The sequence below is a fragment of the Pithys albifrons genome, chromosome 11 (genome assembly GCF_047495875.1).
Source record: "Pithys albifrons albifrons isolate INPA30051 chromosome 11, PitAlb_v1, whole genome shotgun sequence".
Taxonomy (NCBI): Eukaryota; Metazoa; Chordata; class Aves; order Passeriformes; family Thamnophilidae; genus Pithys; species Pithys albifrons.
The window spans coordinates 15580413-15600113 of record NC_092468.1 but is presented as its reverse complement, the minus strand read 5'-3'; the positions used below and the strand labels follow the sequence as shown (position 1 = coordinate 15600113).

The following is a 19701-nucleotide window of genomic DNA, read 5'->3' as shown; positions in this document are numbered from 1 at the left end:
GTGAATCACAGCCCTGAGAGGCTGGAGGTGGAACCTGCCTCAACCACTTTTCCAGCTTAATCTAACCCAGCATTTGATCTGGGTCAGCTATAAGAACAATTAAGCGCTTTATTGGCAGAGCACTGGACTAGATGACCCCGGAGATCTCTTCTAGGGTGTTTATGAGTAGATGTGAAAAGGAGAGAGATACTGGAATGGTTATACTAAGGTGATGAGGTGCTGCTGATGAACAGGAACCCTTTGAGTCTCAGTATGTCTTCCTGCCTCATCTCCACATCTGGAATTTTGTGTTGCATACAAATGTTTGTGGGGAAGCATGTACAAAATTGGGTGTGAAGGAGAGTATCTGCAAGTTTGTCCAGTCTTGTCAGAGTTACCTGGGTGCTGGGGCAGGAAGGATGAGAACAGCAGAGATTCCCTTTAGAAACTCTGGATTCTTCTGCAGTTTGGCTGAGATGATGACATAGAGTTTGGAGTGTTTGCTAAAATCAAATTAAATCATTGACAAAAGAATAAACGCTTCTTGTTCAAACACTGATAAGAAATATGTGCCATAACTTTTGATTATATCCGTCATCCTTCCCAAAGATCTTCCTGCTCTTTGTGGGAGACAAATTAAAGAATCTTTTGCAGTTAAGATTTTTATCATTGTTTTGGGAGGGGGAAGGGGGAGAAACTAGTTTTATACTAAAAGAACTTGTGCACTGCTTTATGGCTTTTTGGCAGCATTCCTTCAAATCGGAAGTTAGGAAAATCTGTATACAGATGGCTGCAAATACCTTTGAGGGTTAGGATGGCCTGTTCAGAAGGGTGAATTTTTGGTTTGGTTCTTCTTTTCCATCTTAGCTTTTAAAGTAATAATTCAGATGCATGTGTTTGGGCTGTAGTGCCCTGGATGCGAGTGCTCCTTCTTTACAGGAGCAGGTATATGGGGTCTGGGGTGGCCTGGAAAGAATGTCCTGGTGGAGCTGGACCTCCTCAGTGAGAAAAATGTTTCTTGCGCCTATCTGGGATATTGGTTCAGTAAACATTAGTTTATGGTTAAGGAATCTGGGGATTGAGATGTAGCTGTTTTTTTTTGAGCATCAGCTTCACTGGTGTGCAGTAAAAGTATGACTGGAGCTTATCATCCTTGCTGTCAGCCTAGATTTGGCTGAGAACTACCAGAGGACAAAGCCATGGCTTTCCTTGGCTGTTTTGCCACATGGCAGTAGTCACTCCAACTGCATTTGGCAAAGGCTCTTCCCCTCCTGTGGCCCCTTCTCTGTGGCCCTTGGCCAAACCTGGGTTAAAGGAAGCGATCTCTGAGAGATGCTGTACCTGGTCACTGCCCACGAGAGCAGTCCACCTTGCTACCTTCCTCCAGTCTGGAAGTACCAGAAAGAAAGGCTTATGTGTGCAGGACCCTCTGTACCCCACATCTTGTCCTACCCCAAGATGGAAGCACTTGGGTAGATGCTGTATAAAGCCTTTTCAGGGAAGAAGGTTTTGGCTAAACCTGACCTTATCTCCTGGTCCCCTATCCTCCTATTTGTGATGGTGTCTCATAGTTCTGCTGGCTCTGAGCAGGCAAACAATTCCTGATCCCCGCAGGAGGAAACTGAACTGAACTCTTCCTGAACTGTGCAGGATTCGAGTATGAATGCCATGCCTTCCAGTGGCCTCTCTTTATTTAAATGGTATCAACAACTCCTATGTGTTTGGGCACGGTCTGTTATTAGGAGCAAGAAATAGGGAGATGTTTTGGAGGTTGTGTTCCTTGATGGTGTCCGGCTGCAATTCCAGCTACGTTTCTTGTGTGTTCATCCTTTTGGTTTTGCTCTGATTGCACTTACAGGATTAAAGCTTTTGTCATGTGATGACATCTGTGCAGGCTTGTGAGATATATGTCTTATTCTTGGACTGCAAATATCTTCTGAAAATTGTAGAGACCCTCTATAACCAGATTTCTTTTCCTCAGAGTTTTTAAAACTCCATTCCAGTTGCAAAGGTTTAACCTGAGGCAGGGAGGTCTAAGGTCAGATATTCCTGTCTTTTGTGTGGAGAGACTATGTGGAGGCTACTGCCCTGTTCGGGTTTGCCAATGAAGAGGGTGAAGCAGATTACAGAAATGGGTAGTAGGAAGCTGAGAGTTGCCTCCTGCCATGTGCTCCCATCTTCCCTGTGCTTGTCCCCCAGCATGATCTCCTTGTTTCAGCTGGAAGGAAGAGTAAAAGTCAAGTATGTTTCCAGTAAAGATCCAACTCCTCACTGGAGCATGTTTGTCATGCCACAGATGGCCTTTTGTTCTGTCATAGGGTACCAAAAATTTTTTGTGATAATGGATTTAATGTGACCACCGTATTGAGCAATGAATTGGGAATTTTACCTGCAGAAATCCTCTTCTTGTTTAAGGTGGAGGAATGAGACCTCAGCAGTCTAAGGCTGTGGGTGTAGCCCAGAAATAAGTGATTGTAACCTGTCTGTGGGTGAAAAGAATCAAATGTGTGTTTTATTACACAAAAATGAAACCTGATATTTGACCATCTGCACAGCTTTAACTGTGTAAGGCGTGCAGTATTTGTGTAGAAATCAGGATCATTTGGCTGTGTGTAAAGTGTTGGTACCACTCAATAATGCTTATGCTTTGGGGTTTGCACAGTAATGTGATTACACTGGACATCAGATTGGAAATTCCAGCTCCATTTTACAATTTTCTGTGCTTAAAAGAAGAGTTTGTAAGCAGAATGAAATTAGGGGTGGATGATCTCAGTTTCTTGCTTCACTGGACAAGAAACTAATACTAGATATTTTCTAGAGTGAAAAGTTTTTCAGTGTGAGAGAGGAAAAAGAGCTGGCACTGCACTGTGGTCAGGACGTTTCATGTCTTGAACTGGTTGCAACTAATGATCCATTTTGTTTGCTGTAAGTTGGCCTTGGTTGAGACAGGATGAAACTATCCATATATATCCATTCTGTTCCTGATTTTAATTTGGGGAACAAACTGTTGTTTTGATTGATTATTTTTATTGGTGTGATGGTTTGAATCTTTGACAATGTTGCCAAGAGCTGATTTTTCTGATTTCTTCTGACACAAGCCCAGTTATGTTATTGCCTCATTCCTAAGGAGCTATTTTTCTTTTCTTTTTAATTGTCTTTTTTAATAGTGAACTATTGGCTCCAAATGAAATTGCTTTTTGTTTTTCTTTTTGCCTCCCCCTCCTCCCCCCCCCCCTCTTCCCCCCCCCCACCTGGGCATAGAGAAACAACAAAAAGGAACTTTCCCTTGTGTGTTTTAGCCCATCTGGTGGCAACCTTTTGTTTTGTGTTTGTCCAGTTATACCTAGTGGAAGAGTTTATTTCCAGTTGTGGCTCTGTTTAGCATGCGACAGAAGCTTCACTGGTTCCGTGAAGAAGACATGGCTTCTGTAGCAGGAAAGCTGTGGATGTGGGATGTGAGAGGGTGTAAATAATTTGCTTTGCACTTTCTTTCCTCGGGAAGATGTTGGTTTTAACTGGTGGAGAAACTACTTATTTCATTATCATGAAGGGCTGAATAAAAGTGGGTGTTGCCTAGCTCAAGGCAAATTTTAAATTCTATTTACAAAATGTTCCCACTGGAAAAAAAAAATCTGGAAACGCTTCAGAAAGGAGCTCTTGCACTGATGGATTTGCGCTAGACATTGTTAAACCCTGTTATTTTTTTGGCACTGCCTCCAACGCCTCTTGAGAATGTGCAGAGTAGGCAATAAAATGAATGCAACTCTTTTAAAGCAAGGTTGCATAAATCATCAGAAAAGAGAGGAGGTTCTCGTGCACTATCAGCAACACTCGCTCCATCCTCTCCAGCAGGGAAGTGAGCACCAGCTCTTTGTGCCACTTGGCCTGGATTAGTGTTAAGTCGCTTTTGGTATCAAGTGGAATTAAGAGGAAAATAATTTCTCTCCAAGGGTGTTAAGGTTCAACTTTTTTTCCCCTTGGATGCATTTTCTAGACTCTGTTCTCTCAGTGCCATGATTGCCTTGCAGTCCCTTGTCAACTATCCAATGCCATGATCTTCAGAGAGTTACGTGAGCCCAGCCATGGTTAGGCATGTGGGTGGGTCTCTCCAAGTGAAAAAACTTGCAGTTCTTCAAAAACTTCCTGTTTTGTTTTTGTTTCTTCAGTTATAGTAGTGAATGATTTCTGAGGAAAATCTTCCAGTCTTTACTCTCCCAAACAGAGCTTCCCATCAGAGCTTTGTTGTGCTGGGAGAACAACCTGCAACTGTCAGATGGATTAAAGAGCTGCTTCCCAGGAGAAGCAGATCATGGTGTAAAGCCTTGATAGAACAGCCCAGAACATACAAGACTTTGCAAGTGATTTAGCTATGAGCTGCTGAGAAGAAAGTTTCACCCCTATGTTTCTCTGCACTATTTCTTATAAAGACACTGGCTCCTGGTGGAGAATCCCAGCTTTCTTTTAAAGAAGGACCTGTCAGAGACTTTCCAGCGTTAGCTTAGCTGCTTGCAGTTACCCTGAGGAAGGAGCAAATAGAGCAGGATGACATTGATTCTGTAAGGCTTCTCATAGAAGGAGCAAACCCAGTAAGAAATTACTGTTCAGGAAGTTGTAGATAAAATGCATGAAATCTTCAGTTCCTTGGTGTTGGCAAAGTAAACTTATATCCTCTTTCGGAACTTGAATCTAAACTTGATGGTATTTGACATTACTGACCATGGTTATCAGCTCCATGCAAAGCAAGCAATAAAACATGAGAGATGTGTTTTGGGTTTTTTTGTTTTGGTGGTTGCTTTTTTGTTGTTGTTTCTGTTGGGTTTTGGTTTTTGATTTGTTCTAGGTTTGAGGGATTGAGGAGTTGATCCAAGAATGCTCAATGATACCTTGTATTTTTGCAAATCCCCTGTTACTGCTGTTTCACCTGGAATCTCAGTGGTACAACTAAAGGCAAAGTGTTTAACCAGGATGTGCATATTAGTGGTGTGATATATTTCTGGGCTTGTGCTCAGTCGTCCGCTCTGTTTGGAAGTGGACCCAAGTGGCAAGGCTGAGCATGTTTGAAAATTAATGCATTGATTGGAGCCCAGCAGCCTCTTGGGATTGATTCCAGGGTTTGGATCCGGATTAAACTTCCCCCCAAGGACTTTGGGAAGTGGTATATAAGGGGACCTGGTGAAATTTGAGATGAGTCCAACTTCCTCAAGATGGCAAGAAGATGAATGTTTTCACCAAGGGCAAGAGAGTGGGAGAAAACGCCCGGTTTAGGGAGGGAAGGGGAGATATTTTATGGTGGGGTAGTGTCTGGGAATGAAAGGGATGAATTGTGTCTCGGCAGATATGAATCTTTCAGTTTTAATCCACATCTAGGAAGTAAATACAAAGAATCTTGCCGACTTCTGGGAATGGGGAGAGGGAGGAGGTGCAGTGCTGGGCTTTTCGGCTGTGTTACTGAGGCAGAAATCCCTGTGCTGAGGAGCTGTGGTCCAGCTGCGTAAGGCGATGATGCACAGGGCTGGTGCGCGATGCCGCGGGAGCGAAAGGGAACAGAACAATGGGAATAGGTGGATGCCAAAAAGTGTTGAGTCAGCAAGTGGATCTTTGCTATATGAGAAATCGCTTAAAAGTGTTTAATCATTTTGCTTAGTTGTTTTGCGGTTTTTTTAGGTGGTGTCATAACGTCTTTGGGCATCACGATGATTTTATGGGGTGTGATTTCTTGAATAAAATAATAAAATTCTGACTGAACTGCTCTGTGAAATTTGGTGTTTGCACTTTTGTCTCTGAGACTCTCAGTAGCCTCTGCAAGCCTCTACTGTGATTTCTCTGCTGCAGTTTTACTCTGCATTTCATCCATATCCAAAGAATTGGTTCTATCAGGAGTGCTGGTGGTGACTGTCTAGAACTAAATAGATGAGTAAGTTTCTCTACACCCTCTTCTAGTAGCAGGAAAGTGTGCAAGAACTTCTTAAAAAGGAAACTAGAACATACACTACCTGGGTGTGTGTGATCTAGTACTTTGCAAATAGGAAGATACTGTTTGATTAATAAGGTGCAAAACCTGTTGAGATGAGCCTTGGTCAGTCCACTGTGTTGTGTGTCTGAAACGAACTGTGAATGTTCGAGTTGGAGAGGTAGGGAGTTTATTGTGGTGGATGGAAATTAGTAGGTATGTTGTTACTCAAGAAATCTGGAAGAACACCTTTCTGTCTTTTGGCTATTGAAATCACATGAGTCAGGGTAACTATGAGGGGGGGGGGATGGATGAGAAATTCCTTACAGTTAGCTTTGATAACTTGCTTGTTGCAAGAAGCAACCAATAAAATTATGGAAAGTCTGTTTGAGCAGAATACATTCCTGTCGTTGTTAATGTGAGTGATTCCATATTGAACAATGAACCTGTCAGTTTCTCCCTTTGCACAGGGAAAGGTCTGTTCATCTGAGTGCCTCAGTGTAAATTTCTGAAGCTGTGCCTTGGATAAGTGACCATGGCACCATGTGTCCTGGTGTTTGCTGAAGCCAGTAGTACTGGACAGGGAGAGAAGTATGGAAAACTGGGTTTAGTTTGTCTGTTAGACATTGGAGGTTCCACACCAGAGGGCCTACTGGAGATCAGTGTGTGCAGAATATGTGGCAAGGTGATTTAAATGGGGGAAATACTGAATATTAAATATTAAAATTAAAAATATTTATTAAAATAAAGATTTAAATATTTCTCGATATTTAAATTGGGTAAAATATTCCTGATGTTTGTAAAGCTGATGGAATCAAGTTTTTGTGGAAGAAGCACTGCTTTTGCATGCATGTTGTGTCTGTATACACTCCTATAACCCTGTCTCAAAGACCAGCTTTTGGGTCTGTTGCATGCACAGCCTGGCATCTTTGGAAAACACTATATAAAACTCCTGCATGCCTCTGAATAAGTTGCAGCTGTGATGTGAAGCTGTTTCTGATATGTACCACAGAGGCAGGGTGGTTAGGGATGTCTCCTGCCTCTGTGTTTGCTGCTGTACTGAAACCCAGCAGATCCCTTGGGTGCGGGCAGTGTCAGCTTGGTGCAGGCCAGGAGCATCTTCAGTATAAAAAATAGTTTGGGAAGGTAAAGCCTTGCCTCCTTTTGTTCTCTGCAATTGGGGTGTCATCAGAATTTGCTATTCAGTCCTCTTGACTCCCCCACTCAATACTGAAAGCTTTTCAGTCTTCAGTTTTGTGTCCCAGGCTTTTGAGAACGTCATCCAGGAGTTTTCTTCCCTGATTTGGGCAGATGAAATGGCCGAATACAATAGAAAATCCAGCAGATCTTCCTTTTAATCTGTAGGACTCTGATGCTGCTGTGTAACCCTTTTTCTTTGCTTGCTCTAACTTGTTTTAATTTGCCCTTTGCCCTCCTATAACTCTTCTTACGAATTCTTATATTCCGTAGTTGCACCATGCTTCAAAGAGTGGGTGTGGGGGGTTTGTGTGTGGCTTCTTTTTTCTTTTTTTTTTCTTTTTAACTGCTTGTCTTATTTAACTTGCAGATGATCTGAATTTCTTGTTCTAACTAAAATGCTACCTAGCTGGAGTATTTTACCTTGGTGTCTGAAAGATGATTTTATTGAGCACAATGATGAATTTGGGAGCTAACTTTACCTCCTGGTGCTATTCTGACCCTGAGTATTCATTGTCCTTGTGCCCTTTGGCCATACTTAGGTGGTTATCGTGTCTGCAGCCTTTCATTGTGGATGACACACAGATATCCTGTCCAGCCTAATGCTGCCCTCTCAACACAATAAAATGCTGCATGTCTGAACTGACTGATAGCATCAATGGTTACCATCCAGTAAAGAGTTCAAGACACGAGGCAGCTTTAATAAACTACTGGAGTTTTCCTTTGGAGCCCCTGCTTCTCTTCCCCACTTCCCCATTTGTATTTTAATTGCTTCCTCCTGTGTTTAAAGTTTTATTTTTAATTTTTTCAATATCATTATACAAACACAGGATTTCTGGGTACCTGACTGAGCTGTGTTCCTATAGTTGTTCTCAGCCGCTGAAATGAGGCAAAAAAAAGCCTTGCTGAGATTTTTCAGTCTTTTTCGTTTTATTTTCTGATGTAGGTCTCCATCTTCAGTTACGTTTGTATCTCTTGGGAGCGTGAGGTTGTGCTTTTCCAATTTGTAGTTTATGGCTCTTCAGATCTCTGTTGACATTGTGTTGTCCAGCTGGTAATAGTATAATGCAGGAAACTCTTGGCCTCTCTTTCAGTTTTAGGAAGCTGAATGTTTGGGTTATTAATCAATTTCCTTTAAGACCATGGAGTTGTAATGTCTCATGATTTCATGCATTGCACAGAGATGATATAGGATGATTTCCTTGTTTTTCTTTCCTCTTTTTTGTTTATATGTTTTCAAATTAAATTGCTGAGCTCAAGCTCAGGGTCAAGAAATGACTGTGCACAGGGGGGTTGATCTTGGACTTTTCCTGTTCTAAACTGTTTGAATTTTCAAAATAACTAAGCATAGCCTAGTTACTCTAATGAAAGTGTTTTATGCTAATGAAAGGGGTTTTTTTATGTTTTATGAAGACATTATGGTCTAAATACTGTAAAATGATCAGACTTTCAGTAACCATGTTGTTTTCTATGCAAATAGAATTTTTTCAAGAGCCTAACTCAGAATCTTTTTCTTTTTTTAAGAGCCTAAAATGCTGCTCTAGGGAAGTCAGTGATATTATTTTCACAAACATTGGAAAACATTTAGAAGTATGTACACAATGTAGGATGTTCAGCCTTAATATTTGTGTGAAGTGGGATGCACTGCCATTCTGATAATCCTTGAATTAGACAAGGTCTTTTACGTGAACCGGTGGTAGGAGTCAGGAATTACAGGCATTCCTGCTTTGGGCTGTGCTTGTTTTAAAAGGCACCCTGCTTCTGGCTGAAAAACACTTCTTGCTGAGTTAAATGAATTAACCAAGGGGCAAAACTCAAAGTTTAGCTAAAAAGGAAAACAATTGCAGCTGGGGGGGACAAGATGATTTCAAAGCTTACAGCCCTTATGGGTGGACAGAAACTTTCCCTCAGATTACTTTTCCTTAATTTGTCTCATCTCTAAGCCTAGAAATACCTGCATTGTGGACTTTTCCTTGAACATGAAGTTTTGCTGAGTTCAGTAGAACTGTGTCTCAGTGAAATACATGATCCAGGTATGGCTTTTAAAATTGTGCTGCTTTTGTAAACCTAAAGAGTTTAGATGTGGCATGATGTGCACACGGGAGTAGTTATCCCAGTGAAAAACACACAAACCTTTCTTCCTGCCCCAGTATATCAGAGATATTGTTTTTCAAGTGTGATGGCACGTTTGTGTAGATCACTGATGTGCTCTGATCCTTCTTGTTTACTGTATGTAGTGTGTTGTCCACCAAGGGGGCTGTAGGGCTGTTTGGTGACTGCTAGAAGGGAAGGGATGCTGTTAAGTGGGCAGAGCAATCAAGTCTTTAAGCTTGTGTATCTAAACTTTAAACATAGGAGTATGCTTTCAGTTGGTCACCTAATGTTGGAGTTTTTGTAGTGGGAATAGGGTAGTTGTTGGGGTTGGTTTTCTTCTCTCCTCCCCAGCTGGTTGAAATGAGGGGCTGTTTTCCTTAGGCTTTCCTTATGTGTTTAGGTGGTGTTGGAAGCTATCCAGGCAACCACTGGGGTTATCTTACTACTTAACATGAAATACCTGTGCAGGAAAATTGTGTGGGTCACTCATGGGGTTTTGGGTTTTTTTATTCTTGGAAGAATGGGTTTTTTTCTTTATTAGTCTTTAATTTAGTTTCTTAAAATTACTGTGGTTGTACATATTGTATAGCCCTGTAGATCTCAAATAGATTCCCTTCTGAATAATACAGGAGACAGTATGCAGAAATATTTGTGATCCCTGCCTAAAAGTGGATTTGAACTGAGGATGTGCTGTTTGGTTGTGCTGCAGCAGGTATAAATAATAACCATGATGGGAGTGACTGACTCCAGGGCCTCTTCTAGTCCAATGCACTCCATCACATGGGAAACCTGTTACACCACTAGGATGGGAATAGCCTCCTCACTTCCTGGAAAAAGCAATGACCCAACAGTAGGTTTATTCAAATCAGATTGATTTGTTCTATTATAGTGCCTGGGAACCTATCCTGGTAATTGTTGATACCTTTGGTTCAACCAAAGTTTTTTTTTCCCTTGATCTTCACACTGAGTATTTGGTGCATGTTATCATTTTTATCTGAGGGTTTCTGAGTCCCTGGTGTATTTAGCTGCACAGTAGCTCTGGGGGAATAACCTCTTCAAAACAGACCCACAGGATTTGTTTTCACTTTAGAAGTAGAGCTGGAGGGAGTATAGCTGAGTCTGGTGTTGAAATGACTGTACACATCTTCCCCTTATGGCTTGGAGGGGACCAAAGCAGCGTCCAAACTGAGTTTGTTCCTCATAAAGAAATATTTTAGTCTGTATTTTTTGTTTGGTTTTTTTTTGCTTTTTTTTAAAATGAGAAAACAAGCTAGCGAGGAAAAAGAAATGACAGCTTTTGTTGTGATGAGTGATCTGAGATATCTTGGCTTCAGCCCTGATCTTAGCTGAGGGCCATGGGTGGAGCCCTTAATTTCTTGGCACTGCTCTGAAGTGGCACAAGCAGAGTGCCTATGTTAGGTATTGTATCAGCTGCCTTTGGAGCAACTGACAGTCAGCAATATGTTGGTTAATAATTGTGATAGAAACACTTCTATTGAGCTTAAGTGACCTATTTCCATCTACTGAAATCCTTTGCTAGGAAGGTTTGAAAACCTAGATGGATTTAAATCCCTATGGATGTACTTGAGGTGTCTGTCACCAGATTTGGACAGGCATCAACACCTCGAAAACCATTTATCCTGCTGCTTTTAAGATAGCTGTTCTCCTACAGGAATGTGAATGGTCCAGCACTTGAAATACTAGTGTAAGTTGCTTCCTACTAGTCCTGGAAATGTTAGCCCTAGTGCGTCATTATGATGTAATTAAGGACAAAGCAGGGAATTTGCAAAGTGCTGTGCAAATTGTTTTGTCGCTAATAACCGTGGTAGTTTATTAGTTTAATCATCTCATATCTTTGGAGAATAAGCACCAAGTGTTTTCCAAGGCTTTTTGAGTAGCTGAACACTGTTCTTGAGCTGCACAGATCCAGTGGTGAAAATTAAAATGCATTCAGTAGGTATGCACGATACGGATGAACATTCTTTTGAGCATTAGGGAGAAGGGTTTTGATAGGGGTGGAGGCATCTAGGTGTTCTACACCTGAAGATGGCAACTTTGCTTTTATTTTCTGAAGTGGAGAAATTCTCAGAACTCTGTCTGAAATGCTGATAACTGAGTATTTAATAGCTGGAGCTGTGTATTTTAGGGGATTTTTGGTGTGGAAGTCCCCTTGAGAACTTTTCTTGACTTGCATTAGTTACTTCCTTCATGCCTTCATATGGAGGGTCTCCTTGCAGATCCATCTCGTAACTTTATTAATTAACACACTGAGCTTAAAGCGAGCTGTGGCCAGAGAACTCGCAGTGGATTCCTGCTGCAAGGCAGGATGAGAAGGGCCCCAGTTTGGGTGGGTTGGGGCATCTTCCCCCCCACTCCAGCTTTGCCGTGCAGTGAAACATTTGCATTGCCCTCTGGTGGCAAGTGCCCCGGAGCTGCTGAGGTCAGAGGAAAGGCTCTGCTTTACCTTGACCACTATGTTCATTGGGCAGATCCAGCCTCCTGGCTGACGAACCTGCAAGAACAATTCTGCTCTTTTCAGTTTGGGTTTTAATTCAGCAGGCTCTCCACTGAAGCCATGTTTCTCCTACTCTAGAATCATGAGTTAGCACAAAAACTTAAGAGTGAAGCTGATGGGATATAGGAAGCGAAACTGATAGTTCATGATACATTATTGAAATGGTGTTCTGAAATACGTAGTCTAAGATCTAATTGCAGCTGTCTAATTATTCGCAGTTAAACTTGCCTGAAGGTTTTTGTAATGCTTCAGTGATATTCATAGTTTCAGAAACTTGATTGGGGGGAACAAAATAATGAACAAAGGCACTGAAAATTAGATCATCTGTTGTTTCGGCATGCAATTCTCTTCTTTCCACCAAATAGCATTCCTTTTATATCAGGAACTGGTGTTGGGACTACATTCTGCAGTCGTTTACAACAACCCCACAGCAAAACATGAGCATATGTTAAATTCTGGGCTATCAACCTCACAAGAATTAATTTCTGAATCAAATGCTGTTGTGTTTCTTTGTGTAAATGGTGAAAGGAAGCTGAGTGTCTGCACACACACACGGTGTAGACCCCTGGGGGGTCGTGGGGGGTCGTGGTGGTGGTGGTAATATCTTTCAGACAAGTCTGCAGCCTCTTTGTTCTCGCCATCCCCAGCATTGCTGGGGCCAAGGGGCCTTGTCACAGTGGTGGGTGAATTCCTGCGTGTGCCTTCCCCGGGCCTTTTGCCCCTCTAATTGTCCTGTTGTCAGAAGGCGTGTGCCTCCCAAAGTCTTATCTGATTCCTCCAAAACCTTGCAAGCAGTTCAGATGTTGACCCCTTGAGCACAAACAACTCTCCTGCTTGCCTGGGGGCATAGCTGGGAGACAGGTTTAGTGCTCATGTGAGCAAACCTGCGGCTGGCTTTGTCACCAGGATGGAGCACCTGCCTGGGGAGGGGAGCAGGGGGCCAGAGAAGGTGAAAGGCTGGTGGCACTTGAAGTGGGAGAAGGGAGTCCAACAGCTGTTTGTGTCAGAGTGAGGATAAGTGCAAGGAGATTAATAGTTATTTAAAGAGCAAATGGGGACATGGCATTTGACTATGGCATGTCTGTGTATAAATGCAGTGGAATGGCTGCTCTACTGGTAACATTTAGACAGATGGTCCCTGGACTGAAAGGAATGAAAAGGATCTTTGATTCTTGTAAGAATATCTTACATTTTAATGGAGCACTTATTTTATTATTTTTGTTTAATTGATGTCCAGGCAGCACCTTCAGCATTTCCAGACTATGCTGTCTTGTTAATGTTGACCACCTGTTTGGCCATCTTTCTTCATCAACTTAAGTTCTCTGGGATTAGAGAAAATAATTTTTAAGTGAAAGCTGAAACAACTATTGTTTTGCTGTCTGTATGTCTGAGCTGTTTTAGGAGAGTGTTTTCAACACAGCTGTCTTTTCATCATTTGATGGTTAGGGAGTGTGTCTGATGCTAATCTCCATGAGAAATGAAACAACTGAGTGATACTTCTACATTTTTGAGAAGTCTTCAGGTCTTACTAGGGTATTCTGGGACAGGAGGACAGAGAGGTTTGTTTTCTGATTAAATAGAAAATTACTGAACAGGTGAAAGACTGTTCTTGGTACGGTACATCAGCATTTTGGCTTTTTCCATACAGAACTAGCCTCAAGGGAGAACATGTACCAAAAGTCTGTTAAATAGGTCTTGGTTGACTGAATAACCTGCAGGAGATGAGACATAACTGTCATCTGCATTGGTAAAGCTGCAATCTCCTTTTGGAGATGAAGAGCCATTCTGGATCACTCTCTCCTATTTAGCAACTATTTAGAATGCAATGAGTCCAATCAGAGACAAATAGCTTTCCCAGCTACCAGTGGTGCTGTGCATCTATAACATCCACACTGCTACGGAGAGAGAAACTGAGGCAGGGAGGGCAAATGACTAACCTGAGGCAACATGGAGAGTCACTGGTTCACCCAGGATTAGGACTCAGTATGTAATTGCTTTTATTACTCTGCTGCCTGCAGGCCTCAGACAAAGCAGAGGCCCATTAAGCGCAGTGCTTTTTACATGGTGAGGAGCAATCCCTGCCCTGCAGACCTTGCTGCCTGCAGTAGGCTGAGGGTGGAGGGGGAGGAGAGGTGCCTTGCCCAAGCACACAGCATGTTGCTGGCAGAGCAAGGGAGGGAGCCAGTTGTCCCTTCTCTCTGCAGCCCATCCCAGCTTCCAAAATGAAGTTCCCTGTGCTGTTCTGCACCAGACTATCACAGCACAGCTCAAAGAAGCAAGCTGATCCATTGCTGGAAGGTCCCATGTGCCTCAATGAAGATCCCAGAGCACCAGCCTCACCCTGAGTGTTTAATGAAAACTTCAGAAAACAGTAGCCAGCCTTTCCAGTGAAACAGAAACCTAAGGAAGAGTGCAATGGGTGGTTTAAATCTCTGCAATTCCTTCCCCTCACAGCTGAGTGAGTCTTTGGGCATAGGGAGGACACTTTATCCTTGCAAAGGGACCACCCTGTTTTCCTCTGTGGCTAAAATGACTTGTAAAGCTGGATGTGAAATGCCCTGTCTAAAGTCCTAGTGTAGCTCAGCAGATAGCTTGTGCTCTTTCCTTTAAGGCTCTTGGATGAGTGATGTGCTGCTCAAATCTTCAGTGGGGCTGCTGGGATTCCCAGTATAGGGAGAGCTTTTTGTTATGGGTCTTGTGGTTGCTGCTGATTCAGTGAACCTTTGCTTTTTGGCTGACAAGAAGTTGTCTGGAAAAGGAGCAACTGTTTGAAAGATAAGGGAAGTTGTGAACAGACTGGCTGAAATACTCAGAGATAGGTGAGCTGATGGCTCTGTGTGGGATTGAAGCTATAGGATGTTGAGGGACATGAGCTGCTTGGACCCTGGGACAAGAGGAGCCTAAGTCCCTTCTGCTGTATCAGCAGCTAACAGAACCAGGTGTGTTTATTGCTGTGTGTTCCTGGTTGAGCCCAGAGCTGTTGGGAATGGGTACCACAAACATTTTTGGATGCTGCTTGCCCTAGGCTGGGTGCAGTTAGTGCCCTTTGGACATACACAAGGATGAGACTGTCTACCTGACTGTACCACTTGCCTGCTGCCCTGTCACTGTGGCCAATGCCATGTCCTTTGGAGGTTTAAAAATGTGTGGTAATTGTGTAAGTTTCTCGAGAATACTTTGCCAGCTTCCAACTGTTTGTAGTTCAGAATTTTAAAATCAGGTACTCAGCTTGATGAATTTGTCTCCTGCCCTTTTTTTGAACGTATGTAAGCTTTTAGTATTGTGACATTTTGTGGCAAAAAAATCTGTGCTTATTTGTGGTCTTTGTGAAGAATTGCTGTGTGTTTAAACTAAAATTCTGCTCAAGGTGTTTACGTGTTTCCCAACTCCTCTACTAAGAGAACATGTTTGTGTTTTTCCATGTCACCAAGGAATTTATCCCTTTTTTCATAGTGAGTTCCACCTTTTTCCTCATTGTCTTTTTTCCACACTGAAAAGTTGTCATCTACTGCTGTATTATGGAAGACATTAAAGGATTTGCTTATTCTTGTCACCTTTCCTGAACTGTGTTCCCCTCTCTCTGAGGTGGGGGACCATGGCTACACATTGAATTTAGGGCATTACACATGTAGGTTTTTATTTTAACTTCTCCTGAATCTAACTTTTGCTTTCTATGTACTTTATTCTCCAAGGTTTTTGGGTTTGATGTCTTCAGTTGTTTTATATGTTGTTTGTACTTCAAGGCTACTGAAGTACAACTGATACCTCTTTATTATGAGGGGAAGCCCTCCATACTGTCAGTTTCCATTCTGCTTGACGAGAACTTTAATTCTACACTACTGTGACCGGGAATTGGGTGCATGTTGCAGAGTTAGGTGCCTCAAGCCCTTTTTTTTTCAGCGAGTCACATGTCAGCACAGTTACTATCTGACCTAGAGATCCTGAATGTCACCGTGTATAGCGGGATCAGATCCACAAGAGGAACAGTCTTCGTGCAGAGCACCAGACCGTTGGAAACTATGTAGCATTGTACAAGTTAGAGCCAGTTGCACTGTAATGAAGCTGCTGATTTTTATCAGGTTATAGAAGTACCTCCAAAAAGCCCTGTCTGGGTGTTGCTAGACATAGCAAGCCTGTCTCCTTATGAAGGCTTGCTGTCCGGCAAATCACCACCTGGTTATGTGAAAGCTCTTTTCTCAGTTGTGCTGTTGATCCACTGTGTGAGAAGCTTTACTTCTTTCTCTTTCAGTCTGAATGTAAAGAGAGGAATATCCTTTGCAAATCTTGGTTCTAATGTGACATGTGGACGGTGGTGCTGAGATAATGCTGTGTACCCTCCATCGTGAAGACAATGCCATGTCTAGCCAGCCTGTCCTAATGCTGCTTCTCTAACACTCCTGTGCATCTCTTTGCTTGTAGCCGCAGTACACAAACCTGGGGCTCCTGAACAGCATGGACCAGCAGATCCAGAACGGCTCTTCCTCCACCAGCCCTTACAACACGGAGCATGCGCAGAACAGCGTCACGGCCCCCTCGCCTTATGCCCAGCCCAGCTCAACTTTTGATGCTCTCTCGCCCTCCCCAGCCATCCCTTCCAACACAGACTATCCAGGACCTCACAGCTTTGATGTATCATTTCAACAGTCCAGCACAGCAAAGTCAGCAACATGGACGGTAAGGACACAACATCACTTTGCTCCTTCACTCAATTCAGTCCCCATGTCCTTAGTGACATTATTCATATGATACACATCCAGGCTTGTGCAAGAGCAAAGTGACCCAAGTCCTCTTCAGAGCATGATGTGTCACACAGGAGGGAGAGATTTATCTTGATTGCTCTGAGAGGGTGTGGTGGGAATTTAACCCTCAGTAATATAACTAAATCCCAGGTGAATAAAATGCCTTGCAAAAAAACCAGTTACCTAAAGACTGTGTGTGATGAAACAGTGGCTCTCCTTTTGAGTCTAGCAGGTGTGCTGGAGTAAAACCTGGGGTGGGCTTTAGCATTGCTTCAGTACTTCCATTGGCTTTCTTCAGCATCCATGGGTTTGTGTGAGGTTTGGCATGCAGGGCCATGCCAGCAGGCTGGAGGGTGATGCTCCTTGCTCAGACCTATGGAGTGTGAGGCTTTCTCTTTGTCTGCATCGTTCTCCTCTTGCAACTGGTGTGGGAACCTCACTGTCATCAGCTTGGGTCAGCCCTGTGTGTTGGTTGTTTTTTGTTGTTTTCATTGTGGGTTTTTGTTGTTGGTTTGTTGTTTTGGTTTGTTTTATTTAACACTTTGCTCTTGCTGTCAGAATACTACCTTTCTTATCAAAAAAATGTGGAAGCTTGACACCTGAAGCCCAGCTCTTGATTTTTGGAGGTGCTGGTTTGATTGCCAAAGCTCTAGAGACTATGTAGGCCAGGACACAGCACTGCTGGAGCTGTAAGTCCAGCTGTTTAGGACTCAAGGGTAGAGATGTTTACAGTGGAGAGTATTGCTGTCCTAAAGATGTTCAATATTTGCCTTCCTCTCCTGCAGGCACTTGGAGTAGGTGCAGTGAATACTGTTGTACCCCACACTACCCAAATAAAAGCAAGAACTTGATTGGGTTTTTTTATTTCTAATTAAAAAGAGATAAGCCTTTTACCAAAAGCTAAGAGCATTAAAATAGCGTGTGGGGTTTTTTAACTTTTCTTTTTAATCTGAGGAACTACTTTGATCTCAGATTTAAATACAGTCTAGCTGCAAATGCAACTAAGATAGAACTCCCAGGCACTGCTGCCAGCAAAGTAGCAGAGCCCTTGTGCTCTAGTCTGGAAAAAGATGCCACATAACAACAGATCACTGTAAGTTTGCATCCTTTATATTTGAAAAGCCTTTTCTGGTAAAATCTGTCTGGAAATGATATTAAAAACTTAGTTCAGAAAATTATATTAAATGATATTAAAATATATCTCCAGTCACAAACAAATTTTTCATTTGTTTATGCATAAAAGGATGAGGTATTCTTATGGTTGAAGTTGAAATTTCATTCTTTACTCAACTGCATGATGCCCTGTTGTAGTTCATGCTTGTTTTGCCGTCCATGTTTCTTACGTTACACTACACACAATATTTATTTTCACTTGACCAAGAGTTTTCTTACTTTAGGTAATTCTACTTTGCATTTCTCAGGGCAAGAAAATGCTGGGTTGGATTTTTGCAAGCTGTTCTGGAGAGGGTCCTTTGAAGGTGATATGAAAAGACATTCTCTTTTGATACATATGGTACAAAGAATTATCTAATGCAGCTGCAAGGAACCAGAGTGTTTGATGCTGGCCTTTCAACTCCGAAAAACATTTTTTTTTTTAAATGGGCTTTGAATTTATGTAGTAGGCTGTTCCAGCAGAGATGGAGAGCAGCGAGCTCCTAGCAAGCTTAAAGTTAAGGAAGCACTTGAGATGTTTCACCTTTGGTAGTGGCTTTCTGGGATAGAAGTGAAGGCTGAGTTTTAATGTGGATCTGGGTAGTGGTCAAAGATCAGATTATATGCTGATTTCAAAAAAATAAATAAAATTACTCTTTGACCACAGTCATCAAATGTGTGCAGCCGAGGGGAGAAGTCATGTTTAGTCTCTTTCCTTGGTCCTAGTGTGGACCATGCTAGGAACAGAAGGTGTTTTCCCTATACATGTTGCACTGTTTACATATATGTATGTTACTAAAGCAATAGGCTCCTGACCAGCGCTCTGATAGGGAGGAGTGAGTGTGGTCCAGGTGTCCCTGCACTGAGCCAAGTGACGCAGATTTAGCTGCTCACACAGGAGCTGGCAGTGTGCTCTATGTTGGCAGCAGATTATGACAGTCCTGTGGTGGTGGCTGGGGACCTTCAATCAATATGCCTTTCACAGCAGGGCATCTTTCCATCTTCAGAGCCTGCCCTTCAGCTAATTAATCCACCAACTCATTTCACATGAGCTCTTGAGCAGTTGGTAATGTGTTCGACAGCTTTATCAGTGGGGTGGGTGGGGATGGACGTGAAGGCTCTCCTTCCCACTGTCATCCTGAGAAATGTGGAAACATGCATGAAATGTTGATGAAAGGAGGAGCGATTGCCCCATCATCTCAGCAAGAGCAAGTTCTTGGAGTTGCTCATTCTCCCTCCATGTGACTTCATACACTTTGATTAATGCCTGTCTTTTTTTTAATGATGGATTAGGAACTTACCCAACTGGAAGAGTTTCTTCCACTGCAGTGACCTATTAAAAGTTTAATTACTTGATGGCCCCACCCTTATTAAGAGTCCAAAACTTGAAAGCCTTGTTTCTGAGGGTTTTGGTTTTTGTCAGGTTTTTTGTTTGTGGGGTTTTTTTCTCCTCTTGCAGTTCTCCAGGGTAACAGTATTAAGTAAGGAATTCCATTGTATCGCACTTTCCCCTGTTTGGGAGTGGATAAACCAGACTGACCAACCTTGCCCTGCTGGGAAGGCTTAGTGGTGGCTGGCAGGGGATCTGCTGACCTGGGTGACAGCTCTCTTCAGCAGAACTTCTCTGAACTGAGTCATGTCAGATTGGGTCATGGGAGTGAAGGTCGTGGGCTTGGTAAGAGAAATGAGTTATTTCTCCAAAAAGCAGGAGCTGCTTTCATGGATAATTAGAGACTTGTAAAGATGGTTCAGATTTATAAGCCGTTTTGTGCATTTAGTTCCCAATCTGTGTGCTTTGGAGGCAATAATGTGGAATCACATGTAGATCCCATGGTTACTTCTGTTGGAGGTAGGGGAAAGGAGAGAAGGTACTTGCTGAGTACCTAAATGCTATGTGTCTGAAAATAGCCCTGACCGAATAACTTTTCCTCCTAAATTTTGTTTTGTTCTGTTTTGTTCCACTCTAAATTTTTCCAACTTTTTCTGTGGAGGAGGTTTAGTGTCCTAGGACAGTGGACACCCTTTGAAAAATCAGCAGTATTTGTATAGTATAGCCTGGGAGGAGATGCATGTAA

At 42.6% G+C, this 19701-nt stretch overlaps 1 protein-coding gene across 4 annotated transcripts in view; it reads left to right on the top strand.

Annotated features, from left to right (window-relative positions):
• The window catches only part of TP63 (tumor protein p63), a 77872-nt gene that overhangs the window by 13640 nt on the left and 44531 nt on the right, over positions 1-19701 (top strand). For all 4 annotated transcript variants that reach the window (XM_071567090.1, XM_071567088.1, XM_071567087.1 and 1 more), the window contains exon 2: positions 16155-16409. In XM_071567090.1, coding sequence (XP_071423191.1) covers positions 16155-16409 — 255 coding nt within the window. The remainder of the gene's footprint in view (positions 1-16154; positions 16410-19701) is intronic.